The sequence below is a fragment of the Onychostoma macrolepis genome, chromosome 05 (genome assembly GCF_012432095.1).
Source record: "Onychostoma macrolepis isolate SWU-2019 chromosome 05, ASM1243209v1, whole genome shotgun sequence".
NCBI lineage: Eukaryota > Metazoa > Chordata > Actinopteri > Cypriniformes > Cyprinidae > Onychostoma > Onychostoma macrolepis.
In genome coordinates this window covers 30,785,049-30,808,431 of record NC_081159.1, presented here as the reverse complement: position 1 = coordinate 30,808,431, position 23,383 = coordinate 30,785,049, and the positions used below count along the sequence as shown (strand labels likewise).

The following is a 23,383-nucleotide window of genomic DNA, read 5'->3' as shown; positions in this document are numbered from 1 at the left end:
ATTTGTGTTTCACAGACTAGTTTGTGATTTGAATCCCATCCAAATTTGGTATGTGTTTTTCGGTTACACTTTTGTAGCGCCCCCCTACCTGTCTTTATTTTAATTAAGTAGGAAAGTGCTCCAGATTCATTAATAAAATGCCTACAGATGTTGAAGTTAGGCCCCTCTGGTGTCACTAAATGAATAATTTTCTTTTAGAAAGCTACGCAGAATTAAATCTATACGCACCTTAACTAATCAAGTCAACATAAACACTTTAGAAAGAATAAAACACTGGTAAAAATATGAAAAAAGTAGAGTATTTAATTAGAATAGAATTATAGAAATGTAAATAGATAAAATAAAGGGATTTCAGAATGTGAAATATTCGCTCACTCACTTTGTCCTTTAAATAGGACACAATTTACCCCAGACAGGCAATATATCCGAATATACAGAGTTAAAGCAAGTATATATGATAGTATATATATAAGTATATTTGAACAGATTAACTCAAAAGGGGATGACAGTATTCAATAACTCTTATATATAAGACCAAATATACTCTGAATATTCACCTATGTGTTCAGTGCACTGAAAAACTCTAAATTAACCAATATAGTGGGCCCACACACACACACACAATCACAAACCCCCCGTTGCAGGCCTGAATCGTGGCTCGTGTTCGTAGTGGCCGGGAAACAGAAAATGGCCTCTTCACTCTCCTGAGCTCAAAATAAATAAAACAATGATATCTCAATATCACGTGAACACTCTCGCAATCCGGAATCCTGTAGCAGGCCTCGCGCAGGCCTGGCGCAGCTCCTTGATCTCTCCCTCCCTCGTCAGCCGACGAAACGCACCTCCCGCGTCGCCAGAGGAACCCCAAATAACGCGGGTATTTGGGGCGCTATCTGGTACTCAAATGTACTCCCTCGTTGTGGAGGAAAACAACTGCGGTAACTGTCTTTAGTCTTGCTTTTTTTTTCTGTTGCGTTAACTTATCAGTTCAGATGCGCAGAATTGCGCAGTGATACTCACACAGCCGGTATTCGCGCCTGAACGGCAGATTAACCGCACCGGATGGCCATAAAACACTACGCGGCGATCTCAACAAATAAACAAATGAATACGTCAGTGTTTCACACACGATCTACATTAAGTTCAAGATTTTTAAACTTGTAAATATATTCACTCTCTTATCGCAAACAATACGTCTCTCTCACACTGCTATCTCTCAACTGAACTCCCGCACTTCTTCACAACTTCCCCCCTCTCCCAAAAACAACCACTCACGTTACACAAAACACCTGTGAGGGCGGAACTTAATTCACATAAACCAATAAAATAATGAAACACCTAACTTGCTGGTTAATGCCACGTTATACACATGTACATTTCAATCAACCTTGACCTTGGACGACGCTCTTAAAGGAACACACCTCTTTATACATCAATATACGGAGATGTATATTTAATTCATATTTTAGCTCTGGATTAGGACTAAATAAAAACAAATACATTAAGATAACCCATTTCTGAAGAATTGTATTCTACTGGGTTACATGCTCCCCCTTCTAAACGGCTCATGACCCCATGAGATTACTTCTCAACACTTTAATGGTAACTTTCGGCTCAGTATAAGAGCTTACTTGGTTACAATGAACACACTGTGCCATAGGGTGACACCACATGGTGTTACAGGGTTTCTGTTCTGACTCTTCCCCACCCTCTACATTTATGACCATCCCTCTATGAACCAAAGTTAAGGGTCGGTTAGTGGGCTGGCCCAGATTATCATAGCTCAACCTGACTACTGGTCTTATGTCTCTTTTAGGACGGGAATGAACAGTCTCCACTACCTCTTTAGTAGCATTAACTATTTTAGGCTCTCCCCCTTCTAAACCAGGATCTCCCATTTCATCTGAACTCTGATCTGAGAGCCCTCTAGGGCCTTCTTCAGTGATCATCGGCTCTGCCATTTCGGCAAGGGGTCCATCCAATTCACCTCCAAGGCTAACAGTTTCCTCCTCCACTGTAGATTCCGCCTGTAACACACTCTGGCCTGTGCTGTCTCTCCACCCTGTCCGAGTAGTAGTACCACAGGTCATCCTCTTCACTTTCAGAGTGGTTCCTCAATTCACTCTCTGTCAGGGCCACATTCGTTTCTCCTAATCCTCTTCTCTGTTTTCTCTCCATCGATCTTGTCCTCGTCTCTGGCGGGACAGAAACTTTAGTTGGTTCTCCAGGATCTGCCAACCTCACATGGTCCCCAACTGGTAAGAGATGGTCTCGATGTAATGTTCTTACACTTCCCTTACCAGATTCGGGTTTCAGGCGATACACTGGTAAGTTCTTTAGCTTTTCCACCACCAGGTAAGGAACAGAATTCCACTTGTCCCCAGTTTGTTCTTTCCAGTCAAGGCCAGATTTCTTATCAGCACACGATCTCCCACAGTTAGACTCTGGTGTTTCACTCGCTTGTCATACAATCGTTTGTTCCTCTGTTGACTTTTCTGGGCAGTTTCAGTGGCTAACTGATATGCTCTCTGTAACTCTGATTTCATTCTTTCCACATACTGTCGATGGCTACCGGCTCCCTTTCCATCAGGCGAAGTCCCGAAACACACATCCACCGGCAGACGAGCCTCTTCCGAACAGAAGATAATATGGTGAAAACCCGGTTGCTTCGTTCTTAGTACAGTTGTAAGCATGTACCAATCTGTTAATGTGTTGACTCCATCTGGTTTTCTCTGTAGGATTCAGCGTACCAAGCATGGAAAGAAGTGTTCTGTTGAACCTTTCTGGCTGTGGGTCTCCTTGTGGATGATAGGGAGATGTTCTGGATTTTCTGATTCCCAGCATGTTTAGTAGCTCTTTATGAGACCACTCTCAAAATCTCGACCCTGATCTGAATGGATGCGGAGGGTAAGCCATAGTGAATGAAGAATTTGTCACACAGTATCTTGGCCACAGTTAGAGCTTTCTGGTCCTTGGTGGTGAACGCTTGAGCATAGCGTGTGAAATGGTCTGTTACGATGAGAACATTTCCAATGCCTTTTGAGTCAGGCTGAATGGACAAGAAGTCAATGCACACTAAGTCGAACGGCCCACTGCTGGTTATGTGGTTCAAAGGTGCAACCCTCTTGGGTAATGTCTTTCTCGTTACACAACGGCCACAATCCTTAACATACTGCTCTATGTATGCGGACATTCTCGGCCAATAGAAACGATCTTTCAAGAGTTCAGTAGTTTTCTCTACTCCCAAATGACCTGAGTCATCGTGCAAGGATTGCAGTACTTGGGACCAGTACCTCTCAGGTAAGACGAGTTGTGTCTTTTCTCTACCACACAAACTTTTGGTGACTCGGTACAGAAGTTTACTCTTTATGTTTAACTTGTGTCCCTGTCGCTGTAACAGAGCAATGGTAGCATCGGAACTCCTAGCAGCCGTAAGTATGTTTCCGGACTCCACTTCTCGCTTTACTACACCAACTACAGGGTCCTCCTCTTGAGCCTTCTTCAACTCTGCATTAGTCAGCTGTTCCATTTTACCAAGACCCAATGCTGTGGGACAAGAGAATGCATCGGGAATACTCTGAGGTGACAGACCTAAGTGATCCACCAGTCTGGATGATGAACCTTCACATTCAGTAACCACTAATGCAGCTAACCACCGATGACCCGTCGCACTCAGCTTGGCACTTGACAGCACATAGGTAAGTGGATTGTTATCGGCTTTACCACAAACTGTGCTCCATATAGATAGTCGTGAAACTTATCCACAACCGCCCACTTGAGCGCCAAGAACTCTAGCTGATGAATGGGGTAACGTTGCTCGGATGCACTTAGTTTCCGACTTGCGTAGGCTACGGGCCTCAGTCCTCCAGAATGCTCCTGATTCAACACGGCACCCAGTCCGCTCAGACTGGCATCTACATGCAGTACATATGATCTGGCAGTATCAGCAAAAGCAAGTACGGGGGCATGTGTGAGACAGTAAATGATTTTATGGAAAGCTGTTGTACATGTGTCGTCCCAACGCTCTCCAAATTTCTCAGATACTCTGTAGTACTTCTGGCCATCTATTGGCTTTCTGTTCTGCCCAGATGTGGGTGGGTAACCTTTGGTGAGCTCTGTCAAAGGCCTCACAATGGCGGAGTAATCCTTTATGAAACGCCGGTAAAATCCACAAAACCCCAAGAACGACCTCAATGTCTTTAGGTCGGTGGGCTTTTTCCAGCGTTACTGCTTCAATCTTGGCTGGGTCTGGTGATACGCCAGCAGCTGACACAATGTGCCCCACATACCGTACTTGAGGCTGGCAAAACTGGCACTTGTCAATTGACACTTTCAGGCCACACTCTCTCAGACGGTCCAGGACTTTTAACAGCCTCTCTTCATGCTCTTCAAGAGTGCGTCCGAACACAATGATGTCATCAAGGTACACTATAACTTGGAGCAGATGCATGTCGCCTACCGCTTTCTCCATTAGCCGCTGGAATGTGGCTGGAGCTCCAGTAATTCCTTGAGGCATACGTTCGAACTGGAAGAATCCCAGGGGACAGATAAACGCTGTCTTCTCTTTATCTTCCTCCGCCATGGCTATTTGATAGTATCCACTGCGGAGGTCCAGTACGGAGAACCATCTACTACCAGCCAAACTGTCCAGGGCATCGTCGATCCTGGGAGTGGTGTACTGATCAGGGAGGGTACGAGCATTTAGCGTTCGATAATCGATGCACATTCTGATTGCCCCACTCTTCTTCCGTGCTACTACAATGGGCGATGCATACGGACTCCTTGACTCCTTAATTATTCCCGCTGTCAACAGGTCTTTGATGTGACGTCGTACATCCTCAATGTCTGCAGGAGCGATGCGTCTGGAGCGTTCTCTGAATGGTTTGGTGTCTTTTAGTCTGATGGGATGCTCAACCCCACGAGCTAATCCAACATCCCATTCCTCGACAGAAAACACATCACCTCTGGTTGACAAATTTTGACGTAGCCTCCGTTCCCAGGCCTCAGGAATGGACGACTCACCAAAATTAAACAAACTCGGGTCTATTGCTTGGGAGCTCTGTTCTCCAGACGATACAGTGAGTGTGTCAGTTGGATACACATTGGCAATTACGGTTCCAGCAGGAATGGAAATATTTTTTGATGTTTCATTATGGACCAACACTTGTATATTTTGTCCTTCTACTGCTGAGGATGGGAGTACAACTGGGGTTATGAACGTTCCAGCCGGAAGACGATCCTCCTCTGGGGTGTCTACCACAAAGATCTCTTTCCGCAAAGGCATGTCAGTCTCTAGTTTGCAGACAGCACACACTTCTCCCCGTGGTGGAACTATGCAATCACCAGGTCCTATCCATCGGACTTTTCCTTCAGGTTTATCAGGAGTGTTTCAGTCTTTTGCTGCTGATGGATGGCAGGGTGTCGAGTCTGGATTCTCAACGCACGAGCAACACTGGTTCCTTCTGTATCATGGCTAAGAGCAGCAAGGCGTTTGAAGAAACTGGCATTGGTACCAATAATGACTGGCAACTGGGAAGGACCCTGGGGTTCAGGACATACGAGAGCCAGGATGGACAACGGCTCCTCCACACCAGTGACAGAGGCGGGAAAGGTGACATCCACTATGATATAGCCCTTATAAGGGTAACTGGAAGAACTGAGGCCCCATATGGATAATCCAGTCAAAGGGTGAATTGGCACATCAGGCAGGTTCGTGGAATACCAGCTTTCGAACACAATCGTCACTTGTGATCCGCTGTCTAACAGTGCATGACATACACTGCCATTAAGCTTCACTTCTACAGTTGATGCCGGTCCTACTAGTCCTTTAGGAAGACGGCTGGATTCATGGATGGCTGTCTGGCTCTTTTTGGAGAAACATGCTTGGTTTGGAGCAGTTCTATTGTCAGCCGTCTCGGGCTTTCCACCCTTTGCCTGCCGTAACGAACGAATCAGCTTTTGAATCACTTGATCAGAATTGGGTGGAGCTTGACACTTTGTGGCAATATGGCCATCTTCTCCACACTTGTAGCAGAAGTAGTCATCTCTTGGTCGGGTGGACTGGTATCTTAACGACGTGGACACAGACGGGGATGGTTTTGGCCGCTGGTCTGGAACATGAGGCGGGTATTGAGTAGAACTGACACTCAGAACTGCCAACTGCTGCTGTAAGTGTTGGACCTGTTTCTTTAACTCTTGAACCTCTGAATCATCAGTTTTCTCATTCTTCTGGAAAGGTTTTTCTTTAGTTTTAATCACTAATGAGGAAGTAGACATGGCTTGTGGCTCAACTCCCCTTATTTGGGTTCTCAATTCTTGAAGCTCGGCCTTGAGTTCCTGGATAACAGACGTGCTGACTCTTTCCTCTTCATGAATTGTATGGCCTTAGCTGTGATACATTCTGTGGTGAGCAGCTTCACTCTCCTCCGCCTCACGTATTTCTTTCAATAGACCCAGAAAAGAAGGTGGGTGATTTTTTTCTTTCTCTCAGCCTAAGTTGGAGCAACATCATGTCAGAATTCACAGCCCCTCTAATCAGCTGTTCCACTCGTACTATCAACCAGACGGAGGGTTAGTCCATCTCTTTCCACTACTTTGCTGAGGGTCTTCTCCATCCTTCTCAGGAATTCAGACAAAGCCTCCCCTGTGCACTGGCGCATAAGACGAAACTTGAAGTATAAATCCTCACCAGACTCAGATGATCCAAATGTGCTCTCCAACGCTTCCAAGTATTGCAAAGCACTCGCTTCAGGATCTGAGAATCTGACAGCTCTTACAATATCCAATGCAGGTCCCTTAAGGCTTTCCACAATCCTGCGTCGTTTTTCTTTTTCAGAACAGTCACTCTCAGTTATCATCAGCCTAGCTTGGTCAATCCAATTTTCCATATTCTCCTTGCCCATGGGGGTTGGATCTACGGCTGAAAATGTGCGCAGGCGTCGGAATGTGTTGCCGTCACTCGGGTGCTTTACAGTCTTTTCCAGGACCTCACCCATGGCGCGTATAATTGACTCAGGGGAACTGTCTGTGGCACTGTGGGGAGAAATCAAAGCTTGTACCTCACTTAGAGACTTTCCTTCTTCCATCAAGAACTTTGCAAACTTTTCTGTAAAACCTGCAGAAACTGGGTCAGGTGCAGATTCCTTGGTCTGGATTACTATGACTGACCATGGCTCTTTCCTTTCTCCCCTTGACACTTCAGGAGGCATGCTCTGTGGGTCAATGGTTTGTCTGCACTCACACAACACCAGCAGCGAATGTGAAGTAGGTCCTTCTCTTGTGTCTCTTACACGAACTCTTCCTAGAGCTTTTACTGCGGCCATCGCCTCTTCAATTTCAGCCACTTCTGTGTGAACGGGCACGCTTAACAGCATTAAAGCATGGGTCTCATCAATGTTAGCATCTTTGCACCAGTTGGCCAACTCTGCTTGGAGGCCGGGGTCTTTTGTTAGAGCCATGATAACACTTGATGCACTTTTCAGTTACTTATAATGCAATTACAGGGTAGGTGTTGAGCTTAATTCTTCTTTTTCTTCTTTCAACTAATTTGTGACTGGCCAGAGGGAGATCCCGGACGAGCCCCCAATTTATGTAGCGCCCCCCTACCTGTCTTTATTTTAATTAAGTAGGAAAGTGCTCCAGATTCATTAATAAAATGCCTACAGATGTTGAAGTTAGGCCCCTCTGGTGTCACTAAATGAATAATTTTCTTTTAGAAAGCTACGCAGAATTAAATCTATACACACCTTAACTAATCAAGTCAACATAAACACTTTAGAAAGAATAAAACACTGGTAAAAATATGAAAAAAGTAGAGTATTTAATTAGAATAGAATTATAGAAATGTAAATAGATAAAATAAAGGGATTTCAGAATGTGAAATATTGCTCGTGTTCGTAGTGGCCGGGAAACAGAAAATGGCCTCTTCACTCTCCTGAGCTCAAAATAAATCAAACAATGATATCTCAATATCACGTGAACACTCCCGCAATCCGGAATCCTGTAGCAGGCCTCGCGCAGGCCTGGCGCAGCTCCTTGATCTCTCCCTCCCTCGTCAGCCGACGAAACGCACCTCCCGCGTCGCCAGAGGAACCCCAAATAACGCGGGTATTTGGGGCGCTATCTGGTACTCAAATGTACTCCCTCGTTGTGGAGGAAAACAACTGCGGTAACGGTCTTTAGTCTTGCTTTTTTTTTCTGTTGCGTTAACTTATCAGTTCAGATGCGCAGAATTGCGCAGTGATACTCACACAGCCGGTATTCGCGCCTGAACGGCAGATTAACCGCACCGGATGGCCATAAAACACTACGCGGCGATCTCAACAAATAAACAAATGAATACGTCAGTGTTTCACACACGATCTACATTAAGTTCAAGATTTTTAAACTTGTAAATATATTCACTCTCTTATCGCAAACAATACGCTCTCTCACACTGCTATCTCTCAACTGAACTCCGCACTTCTTCACAACTTCCCCCCTCTCCCAAAAACAACCACTCACGTTACACAAAACACCTGTGAGGGCGGAACTTAATTCACATAAACCAATAAAATAATGAAACACCTAACTTGCTGGTTAATGCCACGTTATACACATGTACATTTCAATCAACCTTGACCTTGGACGACGCTCTTAAAGGAACACACCTCTTTATACATCAATATACGGAGATGTATATTTAATTCATATTTTAGCTCTGGATTAGGACTAAATAAAAACAAATACATTAAGATAACCCATTTCTGAAGAATTGTATTCTACTGGGTTACACTTTATTTTGATAGTCCATTTTAGACATTCTAGTAACTATAAGTAACTTTGTAACTAAATGTCAACTAATTATCATTAATTTGCAACTACATGTCTACTAACTCTCAGAGTAGATTGTTAGGGTAGGTTTAGGGTTAGCGAAATCAAGTCAATGTGCAAACTGCGCGTACATAGTACGTTTGCAAAAATCAGATGGTGAACGTACTGTTCTAGTGATGAAATTTGTATCACGTGCACTGCACGCTGACCCTTAAGTACGCATAAAACCAAAGTATATTTTGGGCTTAAGGGGGAAACTCCTTTCCTCTTAGAATACTGAAGCCCTATTGAATGGCGATGTGCGCATCACACCTGCTAATGATGTTCAAGTGCGTGAAAAAGGGTGGGTATTCCCACTGTATAAATCCTTATTGACATCATTGCATCAGAATCTTTTGACTGAGAGAGCCATAGGTGCACCCAGAAGCTGAGTGTAATGTAACACGGCAACTCATACAATGGCTTGTTCCCTTCTCTCAGAGAACCAGGGTTAAGTTGAGTAACCAGAGACATTCCCTTTTCGAGATTGTTTTCTCAACATTGCATCATAGCTGACACTAAGGGGACAATATAACTCCACACTGTGTTACTAGTGAAGTACGCACAGTTGAGGCAGAGCATCGGTCAATAAATGTTAAAACAGCTCTTGACAAGCTTAGTAATGTGATAATAAATGCATGTCAATATAACATGGCAAAAACCATACATGCCAAGCAGTGAACATAAGTCTGCATGGCATTTTACTGTCCCTCCAAACCACAACTGATTGAGGATGGGCAAAAGGGTGGGAATAAGGTCACGAGAACACCTCCACCTCTCACAGACTAGAAGCGGATGTGTGCACGGGGAAAGATCAGGAATGCTTAGTGACTGTAGTCATTCTCATGGCGTGAACCAGCACCTTTGTTCATAATGATGACAGCAGCGGCCACGCTTAAACTTATCATGAGTTAAATCAATGAAGAAAACAATTCATCAGAATCATTTACATGTATAAGCAGGCAAAGTACACAAGTACAAGAGATAATGATAGAACACACTGGTATTACAGGCATAGCAGCAAATTCATGAACCTCTGAGTCGCGGTCATTAAATAAAGAAAATAAGGAAAAATTGGTTGTGACTTTGCCGGCACCATCACTCACAGGTCTATACGACCATGTGGAAACCACTCAGCAATCCAGTCAGTTGTTGTAACTAAGAGGAAGGCTGGGCTTCTGATTCAGATGTACTACTCTGTGTTTGCACAGACAATACAAACAGTGCAAACAAGGGAACATCCAGATTATAAAATCTGGTGAAGGTATTAGGCAATGACCAGCCAGCTGTCAGACAAATGTCTTGAATAGACATTCTTCTCGTCCATGACCACAAGGATATCATGCCTCTGGTAGAATGAGCTTGCAGCCTGCTCGGCCATTCATAGCCATGTGATATGTAAGACAGGGCTATCGCATCCACAGTCCAATGAGACAGTCTTTGTTAGAGATTGGCAGTCATTTAGAACGGCCGACAAAGCACACGGAACAGTTGTTCTGACAGCTTAAAACAGCTGATTTGTGATTTATGTGATTTATGTAAGCCGCCAGTTTGTGATTTATGTAAACTACCACTGCTGTATTGTCTGCTTGAACAAGGACATACACATGATGGCGTATATGTGGAAAGAAACATTCTAGCCCAGGCTGAACTGCTTTCAATTCTAGACAGTTTGTGTGCCACATGTCTGGTGAACTTTGCCAGAAGCCAGTCAGCCATTGCATAGGGCACACCAGCCCATGCTTGATGCATCCATAGTAACAGCATTCCTCCTAACAACTTGCCCCACTATCCCTCCCTGGCTGTACATTCTGTCACTGAACTAAGGTTTCAGCTCGTCCTTGTAGCTGTGGATCACTTTGATGCACAGTTTGTCACTCTGCCGCGCCTGGCGTGGAATGCAAGCTTTCAACCAGAGTTGAAGAGGGCGCATGTGCAGCAGCCCTAAATGGCATACTGTTGATGTGGCTGCCGTTGACCCCACTGTCTTCTGGAAACACTTCAGGGGTGGTGATCTCCTCAGCTTGAACATGCTGAGAGAACCGATTATAGCTGTGCTGTCAAGAGAGGTGGGCTTGCATGGACAGTGAATCCATCTCTATTCCTAAGAATGAAATGGTCTGACTGGGTTGCAACATGCTCTTCTGCACATTGACAAAAAGACCTAGACACTGCAAGTGGTGAAGGAGCTTTGATTTGTGACTGTTTAACACATTCTCGGAATGTACTAGAATTAACCAGTCATCCAGATCAGTTCAGGATATGCATTCCGCTCGAATTCAGAGGGGACAGTGCAGCGCCTGTGATGCGGGGCTATCTGAATGTGAAAGCAGGTGTCTCGCAGGTCTACTGAAACTAAATAATCCCCAGGCCGAGCGTGCTCGAGGATTTGTTTTATAGTGATCATTCTGGTGGTCTGTGATTAAAACTGCATAGTGTAGTCACTTAACACAGTTCTCATTACCGATTCTGAAATGCCCGGAACGACTCGCCAGGCAGGTGCATAGTTTGACAGAGGTTGAATAATTCTGGGCTGCATACAGGGCAATCCGCCACTTTGTGACAGCGGCTTTTCTGAGTGGTCTGGCATATCTTTGTATGAAACTGCTTGTCGCTCTGTAGCAAGGAGTCGTTTGTGTCGCACAAACATTTCAGATCGTTCACCTATGTTACATGAACCAGCTCGCTGCCTTGGAGCAGGGTGCTGTGTGAGTGTGTGTGGGCTCTCATCTACATCAGTGTAAGCCACAAATGATGGGTAAGCACCACCAAACTTACCATACTGCGGCCAATGGACTGAGCGGTTTTCTTCATAGATCGAAGAGCCAGGTCAGTGGAGCTCCGAAGCTCTCTAAATGTTTCTGGATCTGGGTGGTTCTCATTCAGTGACTTAAACAGCTTTGCTTGGAACACCTAGAGCACCTAGCCTTCTCCGTGATGAGCGCTGTCGTCCAGCAAGGTTTCTAGGGAAGCGTCGCCTTGGATTTTCAGCCTCTAGACCGGGGGTGTCAAACTCAGTTCCTGGAGGGCCACAGCCCTGCCGAGTTTATCTCCAACCCTTATTAACTTGCATGCCTTATTGTGCCACTTATAACTAATGTACTTCTGGTCTATAGCTTGGTGAACTTTTCCATCTGCCATGATGAACTTTTGGGGAGGGTTAGACATTCTTGTTGTGGCTTCACCTCCTAACTGTCTCCACACAGTCTCCTGCATTAGTGTGAAGGTACTTCCTGTGTCGACCACCGCCTCCATCTCTCTGCCTTGCACCACTACCGGAATCAAGAGGAGGAATGTCGCTGCGTGTGGTTGAGCTATAGATAATCAAGCCAGGTGTTTAGTGCTATTTCTTTCAGGTGTTTTGTTATCCGCCTTTGCATTGTGACTGCCAACCATCTGCCAATAATCCTTTGCCCCCATACAGTCCTTCTCCACCACTGAACCCACTTTCACCAACTGTTCCACCATTCTTACCATCCCTCTTAGGCAGCCTGCCACCCTGGGGTTGACTCACCATCTCATCCTCGGAAATATCAGGTTTCCACTTTAGGCAGAGGGCCCGATAGTCGTAGGCAAAGTCTCTCAGGCGCTGTTTTGGCTGCTGTACCATCGACCTCAACTTGTCTTCGACCTCAGTGAGGTAATCCTCTGGTAAAAAAAGCAGCCATAAATGCCTTCTTGAAAGACTGCCAATCAGTTATCTTCCTCTTTTCAGCCTTCCACCAGCTCAGAGCGGGACCCCGCAACACTGTGCTAAGGGTTCCCACAAGCTCTGCACTGGGCAGTGGCCTGATTTCCAGGTATTACTCACACTGTTCGATGAACATGAGCACATCCACCGTCTCACACACATTTCCAAAGGTGGGAAATTCCAGTCGGATGGGAGGCTACGCACAGAAGGACGTAGCGGATTGAACAGCTGGAGGATTGAGTACATTGTTAGTGGATTGTGGACAAAGGAGGCATCATACGTAACGTTAGTGGGTTTATTTGGCAGCACTTTAGTCCTGGCAGCAGGAATCGGGGTGCTAGGGGCAGTAAATGAAGAAAAAGAAGTAGCTGGAGTATATGATTGCAGGCGGGACAATGAAGGGATACTTGTGTCAACTTTTTCAGCTGACTCTCCCATTTTGCTTATCTCCTCAGGAAACAATCTGTCACAGCCTTCTCCAGTTTCTCCAGACTTTTCTGGAAGTATTCCTTCAACTCTGCCAAGCCAGCGTCCACTGCCTGCCTGAAATTGGCCTCTCGATTTACAGCACTTTCAACTGATTGCTTAAAATCATGTTCCCCAACCTGTACCTTTGTGCTAAGGGCCAATAAATCCACCTTTAGTTTTTCAATGTCTACTTGCATTGCTTGGATAACATTAGGCTTTCTTGTATTACCTGGCTGATATGGACTGGTACAGAATTGGGCTTATTCCTGAAGTCGAAGAGACTTGGGCATATTTTAAATTCTTGTTCAGAACTGTTTTGAACAAACATGCCCCTCTTACAAAGATTAGAGTAAAAAAAAATTGTCCAGATTTGTCTGAGCTTATTCACCAAAAACACACTCTATGGCACAGAGCAAAGAGCTCTAATAATATATCTGACTGGCAGTCATATAGGGCTATAAGAAATAAATGTACTCATTCTATTAGACAGGCAAAATCAAGTTATTTCAAACACTATTTGACTGTTAATGATCCTGATCCTCGAATATTTTGGAATTCTATCAAAACAATGGGAAACGTTTCTTCCCGTTTGCCTACTGCAATTAAATATGATGGTGTTATTACTACAGACAAATCCAAAATGGTGGATCAATTCAACAGACATTTTGTCAATGTTGGCTGTGCCTATGAGAATAGTTGTTCTCCTGTCAACTTGGCATCTGTTACCCAGTCAACAATTTGATCTCACAATGATGTCACCATGAGCTCACATGATTCTCATGATGTGTGGGTCACAGTGACCTAAAAGTGTAACCACACAGCACACTCACTGTGTGCTCATACTATGATCAAAATATGAGGTCACTGCACATTTACTGTGTGCTCATACTATGGTGAAAATATGAGGTCACTGCACACTCACTGTGCGCTCATACTGTGGTCATTGTGAGGTCACAACACACTCACTGTGTGCTCATATTATGGTCAGTGTGAGGTCACTGCTCACTCACTGTGTGCCCATAATGTGAGCTCACCATGTGAGACCACTGCCATATCATTGTGTTAAACTCATTCTATTAGTTTAGTGTGTTAACTGTTATCTAAAAGTTCTCTAATATTGGTCAGTAATATCACACACATGTAGAATGTAATCTTTTATTTCCTTCAATTCAGTTTGGTATTGGCACAAACATTTCAATTCAACAGATACATTCTGCTTCTGGTGTTGTTTTGGTGACTCCTTTTCGATTCTTAAATTCGATTTCTTTGTCCCCTTGGAAAGACTTGACACATCCTGAAACACAGAGAACAAATATGTAATTGCAATCAGTTGCTAACAACCTAACAGGTGAAAATAACTATTAGTTCAACAAAATATGAAACAAATCATGCATCCATGCTTCCACAAAACATGCTTGTATAGTTACTGAAATATGATCCCGAGTTAGTAATATAGTCTAGTAATGATCTGATTTGGGAAGTATCACAAATCATAAATAGTGCACTAAAGCAAGGGACACACTTAAAGACTAGCTGAAACACTGTAAGACTGAACTGAAAACTTGATTTTAAATGCTGACTGTAAACACCGAATGAACAACTGGCTCTGAAGCGTTTAGGTGTGATCAGTTGTAAGTATCAAATTACATTCATTATCAGTCTTACAGTCGTGGTGTGTTCCTGGATGAGCTGGCAAGATGGCTGGTCCACATGTACCTGGCTTATTTGAAATCCATGCAGGCCAGTTGTGGGCCGGATCTGGGCCGACACTGCTTGCTGTCTGGGTCTCATTTCAGTAGATACAAGAGACCAGGCCTGGACTGGGACAAAAAATCGGCCCTGGCATTTTATGGTCCTGGTGGCCCACCACCATACATATATATATATATATATATATATATATATGTGTGTGTGTGTGTGTATAGATAGATAGAGATAGATGTATATATATATATATATATAGATAGATAGATAGATAGATAGATATAGAGATAGATATATATAGATATATATATGTATATAGGTGCATCTCAATGAATTAGAATGTCGTGGAAAGTTCATTTATTTCAGTAATTCAACTCTAATTGTGAAACTCGTGTATTAAATAAATTCAATGCACACAGACTGAAGTAGTTTAAGTCTTTGGTTCTTTTAATTGTGATGATTTTGGCTCACATTTAACAAAAACCCACCAATTCACTATCTCAACAAATTAGAATATGCAAAGGTTTCCTGAGCCTTCAAAATGGTCTCTCAGTTTGGTTCACTAGGCGACACAATCATGGGGATGACTGCTGATCTGACAGTTGTCCAGAAGACAATCATTGACACCCTTCACAAGGAGGGTAAGCCACAAACATTCATTGCCAAAGAAGTTGGCTGTTCACAGAGTGCTGTATCCAAGCATGTTAACAGAAAGTTGAGAGGAAGGAAAAAGTGTGGAAGAAAAAGATGCATAACCAACTGAGAGAAACGCAGCCTTATGAGGATTGTCAAGCAAAATCGATTCAAGCATTTGGGTGAACTTCACAAGGAATGGACTGAGGCTGGGGTCAAGGCATCAAGAGCCACCACACACAGACATGTCAAGGAATTTGGCTACAGTTGTCGTATTCCTCTTGTTAAGTCACTCCTGAACCACAGACAACGTCAGAGGCTTCTTACCTGGGCTAAGGAGAAGAAGAACTGGACTGTTGCCCAGTGGTCCAAAGTCCTCTTTTCAGATGAGAGCAAGTTTTGTATTTCATTTGGAAACCAAGGTCCTAGAGTCTGGAGGAAGAGTGGAGAAGCTCATAGTCCAAGTTGTTTGAAGTCCAGTGTTAAGTTTCCACAGTCTGTGATGATTCGGGGTGCAATGTCATCTGCTGGTGTTGCTCCATTGTGTTTTTTGAAAACCAAAGTCACTGCACCCGTTTACCAAGAAATTTTAGAGCACATCATGCTTCCTTCTGCTGACCAGCTTTTTGAAGATGCTGATTTCATTTTCCAGCAGGATTTGGCACCTGCCCACACTGCCAAAAATGCCAAAAGTTGGTTAAATGACCATGATGTTGGTGTGCTTGACTGGCCAGCAAACTCACCAGACCTGAATCCCATAGAGAATCAATGGGGTACTGTCAAGAGGAAAATGAGAAACAAGAGACCAAAAAATGCAGATGAGCTGAAGGCCACTGTCAAAGAAACCTGGGCTTCCATACCACCTCAGCAGTGCCACAAACTGATCACCTCCATGCCACGCCGAATTGAGGCAGTAATTAAAGCAAAAGAAGCCCCTACCAAGTATTGAGTACATATACAGTAAATGAACATACTTTCCAGAAGGCCAACAACTCACTAAAAATTTTTTTTTTATTTTTTTTTTATTTTTTATTGGTCTTATGAAGTATTCTAATTAGTTGAGATAGTGAATTGGTGGGTTTTTGTTAAATGTGAGCCAAAATCATCACAATTAAAAGAACCAAAGACTTAAACTACTTCAGTCTGTGTGCACTGAATTTATTTAATACACGAGTTTCACAATTTGAGTTGAATTACTGAAATAAATGAACTTTTCCACGACATTCCAATTCATTGAGATGCACCTGTATATACAGTGGGTACGGAAAGTATTCAGACCCCCTTAAATGTTTCACTCTTTGTTATATTGCAGCCATTTGCTAAAATCATTTAAGTTATTTTTTTTTCCTCATTAATGTACACACAGCACCCCATATTGACAGAAAAACACAGAATTGTTGACATTTTTGCAGATTTATTAAAAAAGAAAAACTGAAATATCACATGGTCCTAAGTATTCAGACCCTTTGCTGTGACACTCATATGTTTAACTCAGGTGCTGTCCATTTCTTCTGATCATCCTTGAGATGGTTCTACACCTTCATTTGAGTCCAGCTGTGTTTGATTATACTGATTGGACTTGATTAGGAAAGCCACACACCTGTCTATATAAGACCTTACAGCTCACAGTGCATGTCAGAGCAAATGAGAATCATGAGGTCAAAGGAACTGCCTGAAGAGCTCAGAGACAGAATTGTGGCAAGGCACAGATCTGGCCAAGGTTACAAAAAAATTTCTTAAGGTTCCTAAGAGCACAGTGGCCTCCATAATCCTTAAATGGAAGACGTTTGGGACGACCAGAACCCTTCCTAGAGCTGGCCATCCGGCCAAACTGAGCTATCAGGGGAGAAGAGCCTTGGTGAGAGAGGTAAAGAAGAACCCAAAGATCACTGTGGCTGAGCTCCAGAGATGCAGTCGGGAGATGGGTGAAAGTTGTAGAAAGTCAACCATCACTGCAGCCCTCCGCCAGTCGGGGCTTTATGGCAGAGTGGCCTGACGGAAGCCTCTCCTCAGTGCAAGACACATGAAAGCCCGCATGGAGTTTGCTAAAAAACACCTGAAGGACTCCAAGATGGTGAGAAATAAGATTCTCTGGTCTGATGAGACCAAGATAGAACTTTTTGGCCTTAAATCTAAGCGGTATGTGTGGAGAAAACCAGGCACTGCTCATCACCTGTCCAATACAGTCCCAACAGTGAAGCATGGTGGTGGCAGCATCATGCTGTGGGGGTGTTTTTCAGCTGCAGGGACAGGACGACTGTTTGCAATCGAGGGAAAGATGAATGCGGCCAAGTACAGGGATATCCTGGACAAAAACCTTCTCCAGAGTGCTCAGGACCTCAGACTGGGCCGAAGGTTTACCTTCCAACAAGACAATGACCCTAAGCACAAAGCTAAAATAACAAAGGAGTGGCTTCACAACAACTCCGTGACTGTTCTTGAATGGCCCAGCCAGAGCCCTGACTTAAACCCAATTGAGCACCTCTAGAGAGACCTAAAAATGGCTGTCCACCAACGTTTACCATCCAACCTGACAGAACTGGAGAGGATCTGCAAGGAGGAATGGCAGAGGATCCCCAAATCCAGGTGTGAAAAACTTGTTGCATCTTTCCCAAAAAGACTCATGGCTGTATTAGATCAAAAGGGTGCTTCTACTAAATACTGAGCAAAGGGTCTGAATACTTAGGACCATGTGATATTTCAGTTTTTCTTTTTTAATAAATCTGCAAAAATGTCAACAATTCTGTGTTTTTCTGTCAATATGGGGTGCTGTGTGTACATTAATGAGGAAAAAAATAAATAAACTTAAATGATTTTAGCAAATGGCTGCAATATAACAAAGAGTGAAAAATGTAAGGGGGGTCTGAATACTTTCTGTACCCACTGTATATGATATACACTACCATTCAAATGTTTTTGAACAGTAAGATTTTTATTTTTTATTTTTTTTGAAAGAAGTCTCTTCTGCTAACCAAGTCTGCATTTATTTGATCCAAAATACAGCAAAAGCAGTAAGATTGTGAAATAATTTTACTATTTAAAATAACTCTTTTCTATTTGAATATATTTTAAAATGTAATGTATTCCTGTGATCAAAGCTGTATTTTCAGCAACATTACTCCAGTCACATGATCGTTCAGAAATCATTCAAATATTCTGATTTGCTGATCAAAATACATTTATTATTATGATTATTATTATTATTATTGTTGTTGTTGAAAACAGCTGAGTATCATTTTTTTCAGGTTTCTTTGATGAATAGAAAGTTCAGAAGAACAGCATTTATCTGAAATAGAAATATTTTGTAACATTATAAATGTCTTTATCATCATTTTTGATCAATTTAAAGCATCCTTGCTAAATAAAAGTATTAATTTCCATAATTTCTTTCCCAAAAAACAAAGTAAAAATTATACTGACTCCAATCTTTTGAATGGTGTATTGTATAATGTTACAAAAGCTTTTTTATTTCAGATAAATGCTGATCTTTGGATATTTCTATTCATCAAATAATCCATTAATAATAATAAATATTTCTTGAGCAGCAAATCAGCATTAGAATGATTTCTGAAGATCATGCGACAATGAAGACTGAAGTAATGATGCTGAAAATTCAGCTTTGAACACATGAATAAATTACATTGTTTAAAATATTCAAATAGAAAGCAGTCATTTTAAATAGTAAAAATATTTCACAATATTACTGTTTTTGCTGTATTTTAGATAAAATAAATGCATGCTTGGTGAGCAGAAGAGAATTCTTAAAAAAAAAAAAAAACATTCAAAATATTACTGTTCAATAACTTTGACTGGTAGTGTAGATATGTATCATTGCATCGAGTCGTTTTGGATAATAAAAAAAACGTCAGGTCTGACAATATCGTGTCTTTTCGAATTTAAATCTAGATTTATTCGCACTGGCCCATGGAAACCTCTATGAACACACTTGACATGACTTGGACGAATTTACGTTTTATGTGTTTGCGTATTCTGCACTAATGGCGCACGCACACAGGATAGATGCCTGCCTTCGCTGCGAGTCCCTATCAAGCACTTTACCGATTCAACTGCTCTCCTCTTCTCCTCCTGCCTGGCTCTTTACGCCTCATCACTCACCGCAGAGCAAGCCTGTTCTTGATAAAGCTGCTGTGAAAACGTGGGAAAAGCCGACGAGGAATAAGTTGGGGTGAAGCATTCTTTATAGGCGGAGCAAAACACTTCATGGCTCCGTCTACAGCGCATTGTGATTGGGTGGTTTACGCTGTCAATACAGGAGACAAACCAATGGGCCACTGGCTGCTCGTAGTCCCTGCGTGATGGTCCTTGGCAAAAAAAAAAAAATAATTCTGTCGGCCCACCAGGAAAATGCCCGGTATGCCCGATTACCAGTCCAGCCCTGCCGATGACACTGCTATTTGTACATTTAGTTCTTCTTTTACAACTGCATTATCTTTATTGCAGGTCGGTTTTACTCAGAGGTGGACAGTAACGAAGTAAATTTACTTGAGTATTGTACTTAAGTACACTTTTTGAGTATCTGTACTTTACTTGAGTATTATTTTCTCTGGAAACTTGCGACTTTAACTTCACTACATTTGAAAGACAAATATCGTACTTTTTACTCAACTACATTTCTATAAAAGTCCCCAAGTAGAAAGTCGTTATATGTAGCAGTTTTTACAGTGTGTGCATTTTCAGATTCACTGAACCCTTTTTCTGCGAAAATCCGGCCTGCGATCTGCCAGGACCTTCCTGTGTTGCCAAGTCTTACAGTATTTCTAAGCCTGCAGTTTTCCGCCTAGCTTTGAATTGACATTTGGCAGATTTTTTTACGCAAATCTGGCAACCTCGAGATCTTCCCCACTAAACTAATGTAAACGTCTGCGCTACTGCACAGCTAAAAGCGCTCTAAAAAGGCATGTGTTAACTCATTAAAGTCCTTTGTAAAATTAACCATGTTTTTACTATAGTAACCATAACTATGGTATTTGCAGTAAAATCACAGTATCCACAAATTTACCATTATCTCACTATAGTAACCGTAATTATGTTATTTGTAGTAAAACTTCAGTAACCACAGATTTAAATTTAGTTTCATTGTAACTATAGTTAAATTTATGTTTAATTCATATACTTGCCTGACCAGTTTTTAGCAGCAGTTTACCAGTAGACCTAAGTTTATATATATATATAAATCTGAACATTATTTTATTGTCAAAACACTGCACATAAATAAATATATTTTTTGCAAACAAATGATCAAAAAGTAGGCTAAATGAAAACTTTAGAATCTAAACTGGGAATCAATAAGAATTGAAATCAATAAGCAGAATCAGAATTGGAATGGATAAAATTCAAACAATGCCCAACCAGCCACATGTTGTGAAGTTCACTGATTTCTGAGCATTTTATGAACACTGATCAGTTGATGGCAAGATTCAAAAAGACGCTTCTTTGGCGCAAGCTGCACACCCATGGCCATACTGAGAGAGTATGATCCAGTTTTCTGAAAAGACTAAAGATTTGTTTTCTTTTCAGTGTTTGCTTTGCCTGCCTGAAATGAACCATATCATAGACTTCAATATCTCTTTGAAAAAGAACTTTGTAACTTTTAAACAAGTATTAAAATGAGTTCAATGTAGTTGTAGGAGTGTTAAATAAAAAAAATAAAGATGATTATCTTCATTCAGTTGTTCCATTTCAATAGGTTTTGTAACATAAAACCTCTTAATTCCAAAGATAATACAAGCTAATCAGTGTATTCAGTAGGTTGCATTAGTGGCATAAGGTACTGTAAGTATACAACAATGCGACAATGCATTTACTTTTTACTTTTGATACTTAAGTACTTTTAAAAACATGTACTTCCGTACTTTTACTTAAGTAAAAATCTGTCTTTACAACTTTCACTTGTAGTGGAGTAGTATTTGACCAGTGGTATCTGTACTTTCACTCAAGTAAGGAAGTTGTGTACTTTGTCCGCCTCTGGTTTTACTCGCATTCAATGTGCTTTCTCTAGTCTTCATTTAGTTTTAAATACAAATAAAACAAAATGTATGGTTTTTAGCAGAAGTCGACCACATGTTGAGTATCCACCTAAAATTTTCTCATTGGATGGCTCTGAGAATGCTACAAATATCTTGGTATCTGGCTCAATAGCAAACTGTCATTTGAAACTCACATAAATATACTGCTCACAAAGGTTAAAACTTGTATTGGTTTTCTTTATTGTAACAAATCTTCTTTTACACATTCTTCAAAACAGCTTCTGGTTAAAATGACAATGCTCCCAATTTTGGATTATGGTGATGTAGTTTACAGTTCTGCTTCAAAACTCTCCTTCACAAACTGTATGTTATTTACCACGCTGCAATCTGGTTGTGACTGGAGCTTCATTTAACACTCACCATTGCCAAAATGTCAGTGGCGTTTTATATAGCGGGAATGCCCTCTCTTTTTTCACGATCTTGAATGTCATTGTCTGGCACGATGCGCACTGTGCCATTCAGTAGGGCTTCATTATTCTAGGAGAAAGGGAGTTTTCCCCTTAGTATCAGCTATGATGCAATGTCGAGAGAACCAATCTCGAAAGGGAACCATTATGTTCACCTCCTCTGGTTTAAGAAGCGGTTTACTTTACTTTTACATTTCACTTGAAAACCTAATCCTCCGTTCATCAATGTTTCTTTGGCATTTTTGCTGCATACACCTTCATGCTTGTATACATCTGAAGTGCTCACACTAAAAGCACCTCTCTCACTCTCTCTTAACGTGATCAGTGAAATCTGACTCCCGCTGCACTGTGCTGTGGCTCTGCATCATGTGCTTTATGGAGCAGAGCAGATGCTTTCAGTCTACAATTGAAACGTCTGTACAATACAATTTAACTATTTTTTTTTTCTATATCTTTGTCAAAATGACAGTGGGGTCAGTACTGTAGTGGGCAAGTAATGTATTTGGTATATGGCCGAACATTGGGTAACACCAGGTAATACCGGTAACACTCACTAACACAACAAGCCAATCTCTTATTGACGAGCGTGCAGAACAAAACTCCAGTGTTCTGAGCATTCAATGCATATCGTCATCATTTTTGTATCATAATTTATGATGGCACAGTTACACCCTTTTTATTGTTACACCCTTAATATATACACACATACTGAGTTACTATGACGATGTGATCTGACTTGACTCTTTTTGGATGTGACTTCACAGTGTCTACAGGCTCTGGATTTCCTCCATTCTAATCAGGTGATTCATAGAGATATCAAGAGTGATAACATTCTGCTGGGCATGGACGGTTCAGTGAAACTGAGTAAGTTAAACACAATCCAAACCTATTAAACTGCCTTTTTATTTTTTTATTACTGGTGTTGCAAACACAACTCACATTTCTTTGGAAAGGTTCTGGTATACATCAAAGTCCAAGATCTTAACCTTCTCTCTCTTTCTAAAGCGGATTTTGGGTTCTGTGCTCAGATCACACCTGAGCAGAACAAGCGTAGCACCATGGTGGGCACACCCTACTGGATGGCCCCAGAGGTTGTAACCCGGAAAGCCTATGGTTCCAAAGTAGACATCTGGTCCCTGGGTATCATGGCTATTGAAATGGTGGAGGGAGAGCCACCATACCTGAATGAGAACCCACTCAGGGTAAGACCTTTATATAGCAAGATCATACTCTTTTTTTTTTTTTTTTTTTCATCAAAACAATCCTAAATACAGTAATTCCTAAAACAAACTGAAGCTGCTTAGCCTTTCTATTAGGGTTCTATTTGAGTATTCGTTTTTAAATAATCCTCGATTTCATTTTGCCCGTGTCAAGTAATCAGCTAAATACCAGATGTGGCACATTTCACAGACGAGAATCCATGAAACACATGATTAGACTGTTTTCCAAGGCTGCATGATATATTAAGCCCATTTACAAATCGTAATAAAGCATAATGGTATTGTGAATTAACAAACACTACGACTCAATTAAATATATGCGATTCAGGTTTAATATATGTGCTTTAATTATTATTATTTTTC

General features: G+C 41.9%; 1 protein-coding gene across 5 annotated transcripts in view; it reads left to right on the top strand.

The window, feature by feature from the left end:
- The window catches only part of LOC131540594 (serine/threonine-protein kinase PAK 3-like), a 411,671-nt gene extending 388,563 nt beyond the window's left edge, over positions 1-23,108 (top strand). For all 5 annotated transcript variants that reach the window (XM_058775623.1, XM_058775619.1, XM_058775620.1 and 2 more), the window contains 2 exons: positions 22,565-22,664; positions 22,806-23,108. In XM_058775623.1, the coding sequence (XP_058631606.1) occupies positions 22,565-22,664; positions 22,806-23,068 (363 nt within the window). In that variant the 3' untranslated portion in view covers positions 23,069-23,108. The remainder of the gene's footprint in view (positions 1-22,564; positions 22,665-22,805) is intronic.
- The last annotated feature ends 275 nt before the right edge of the window (positions 23,109-23,383 follow it).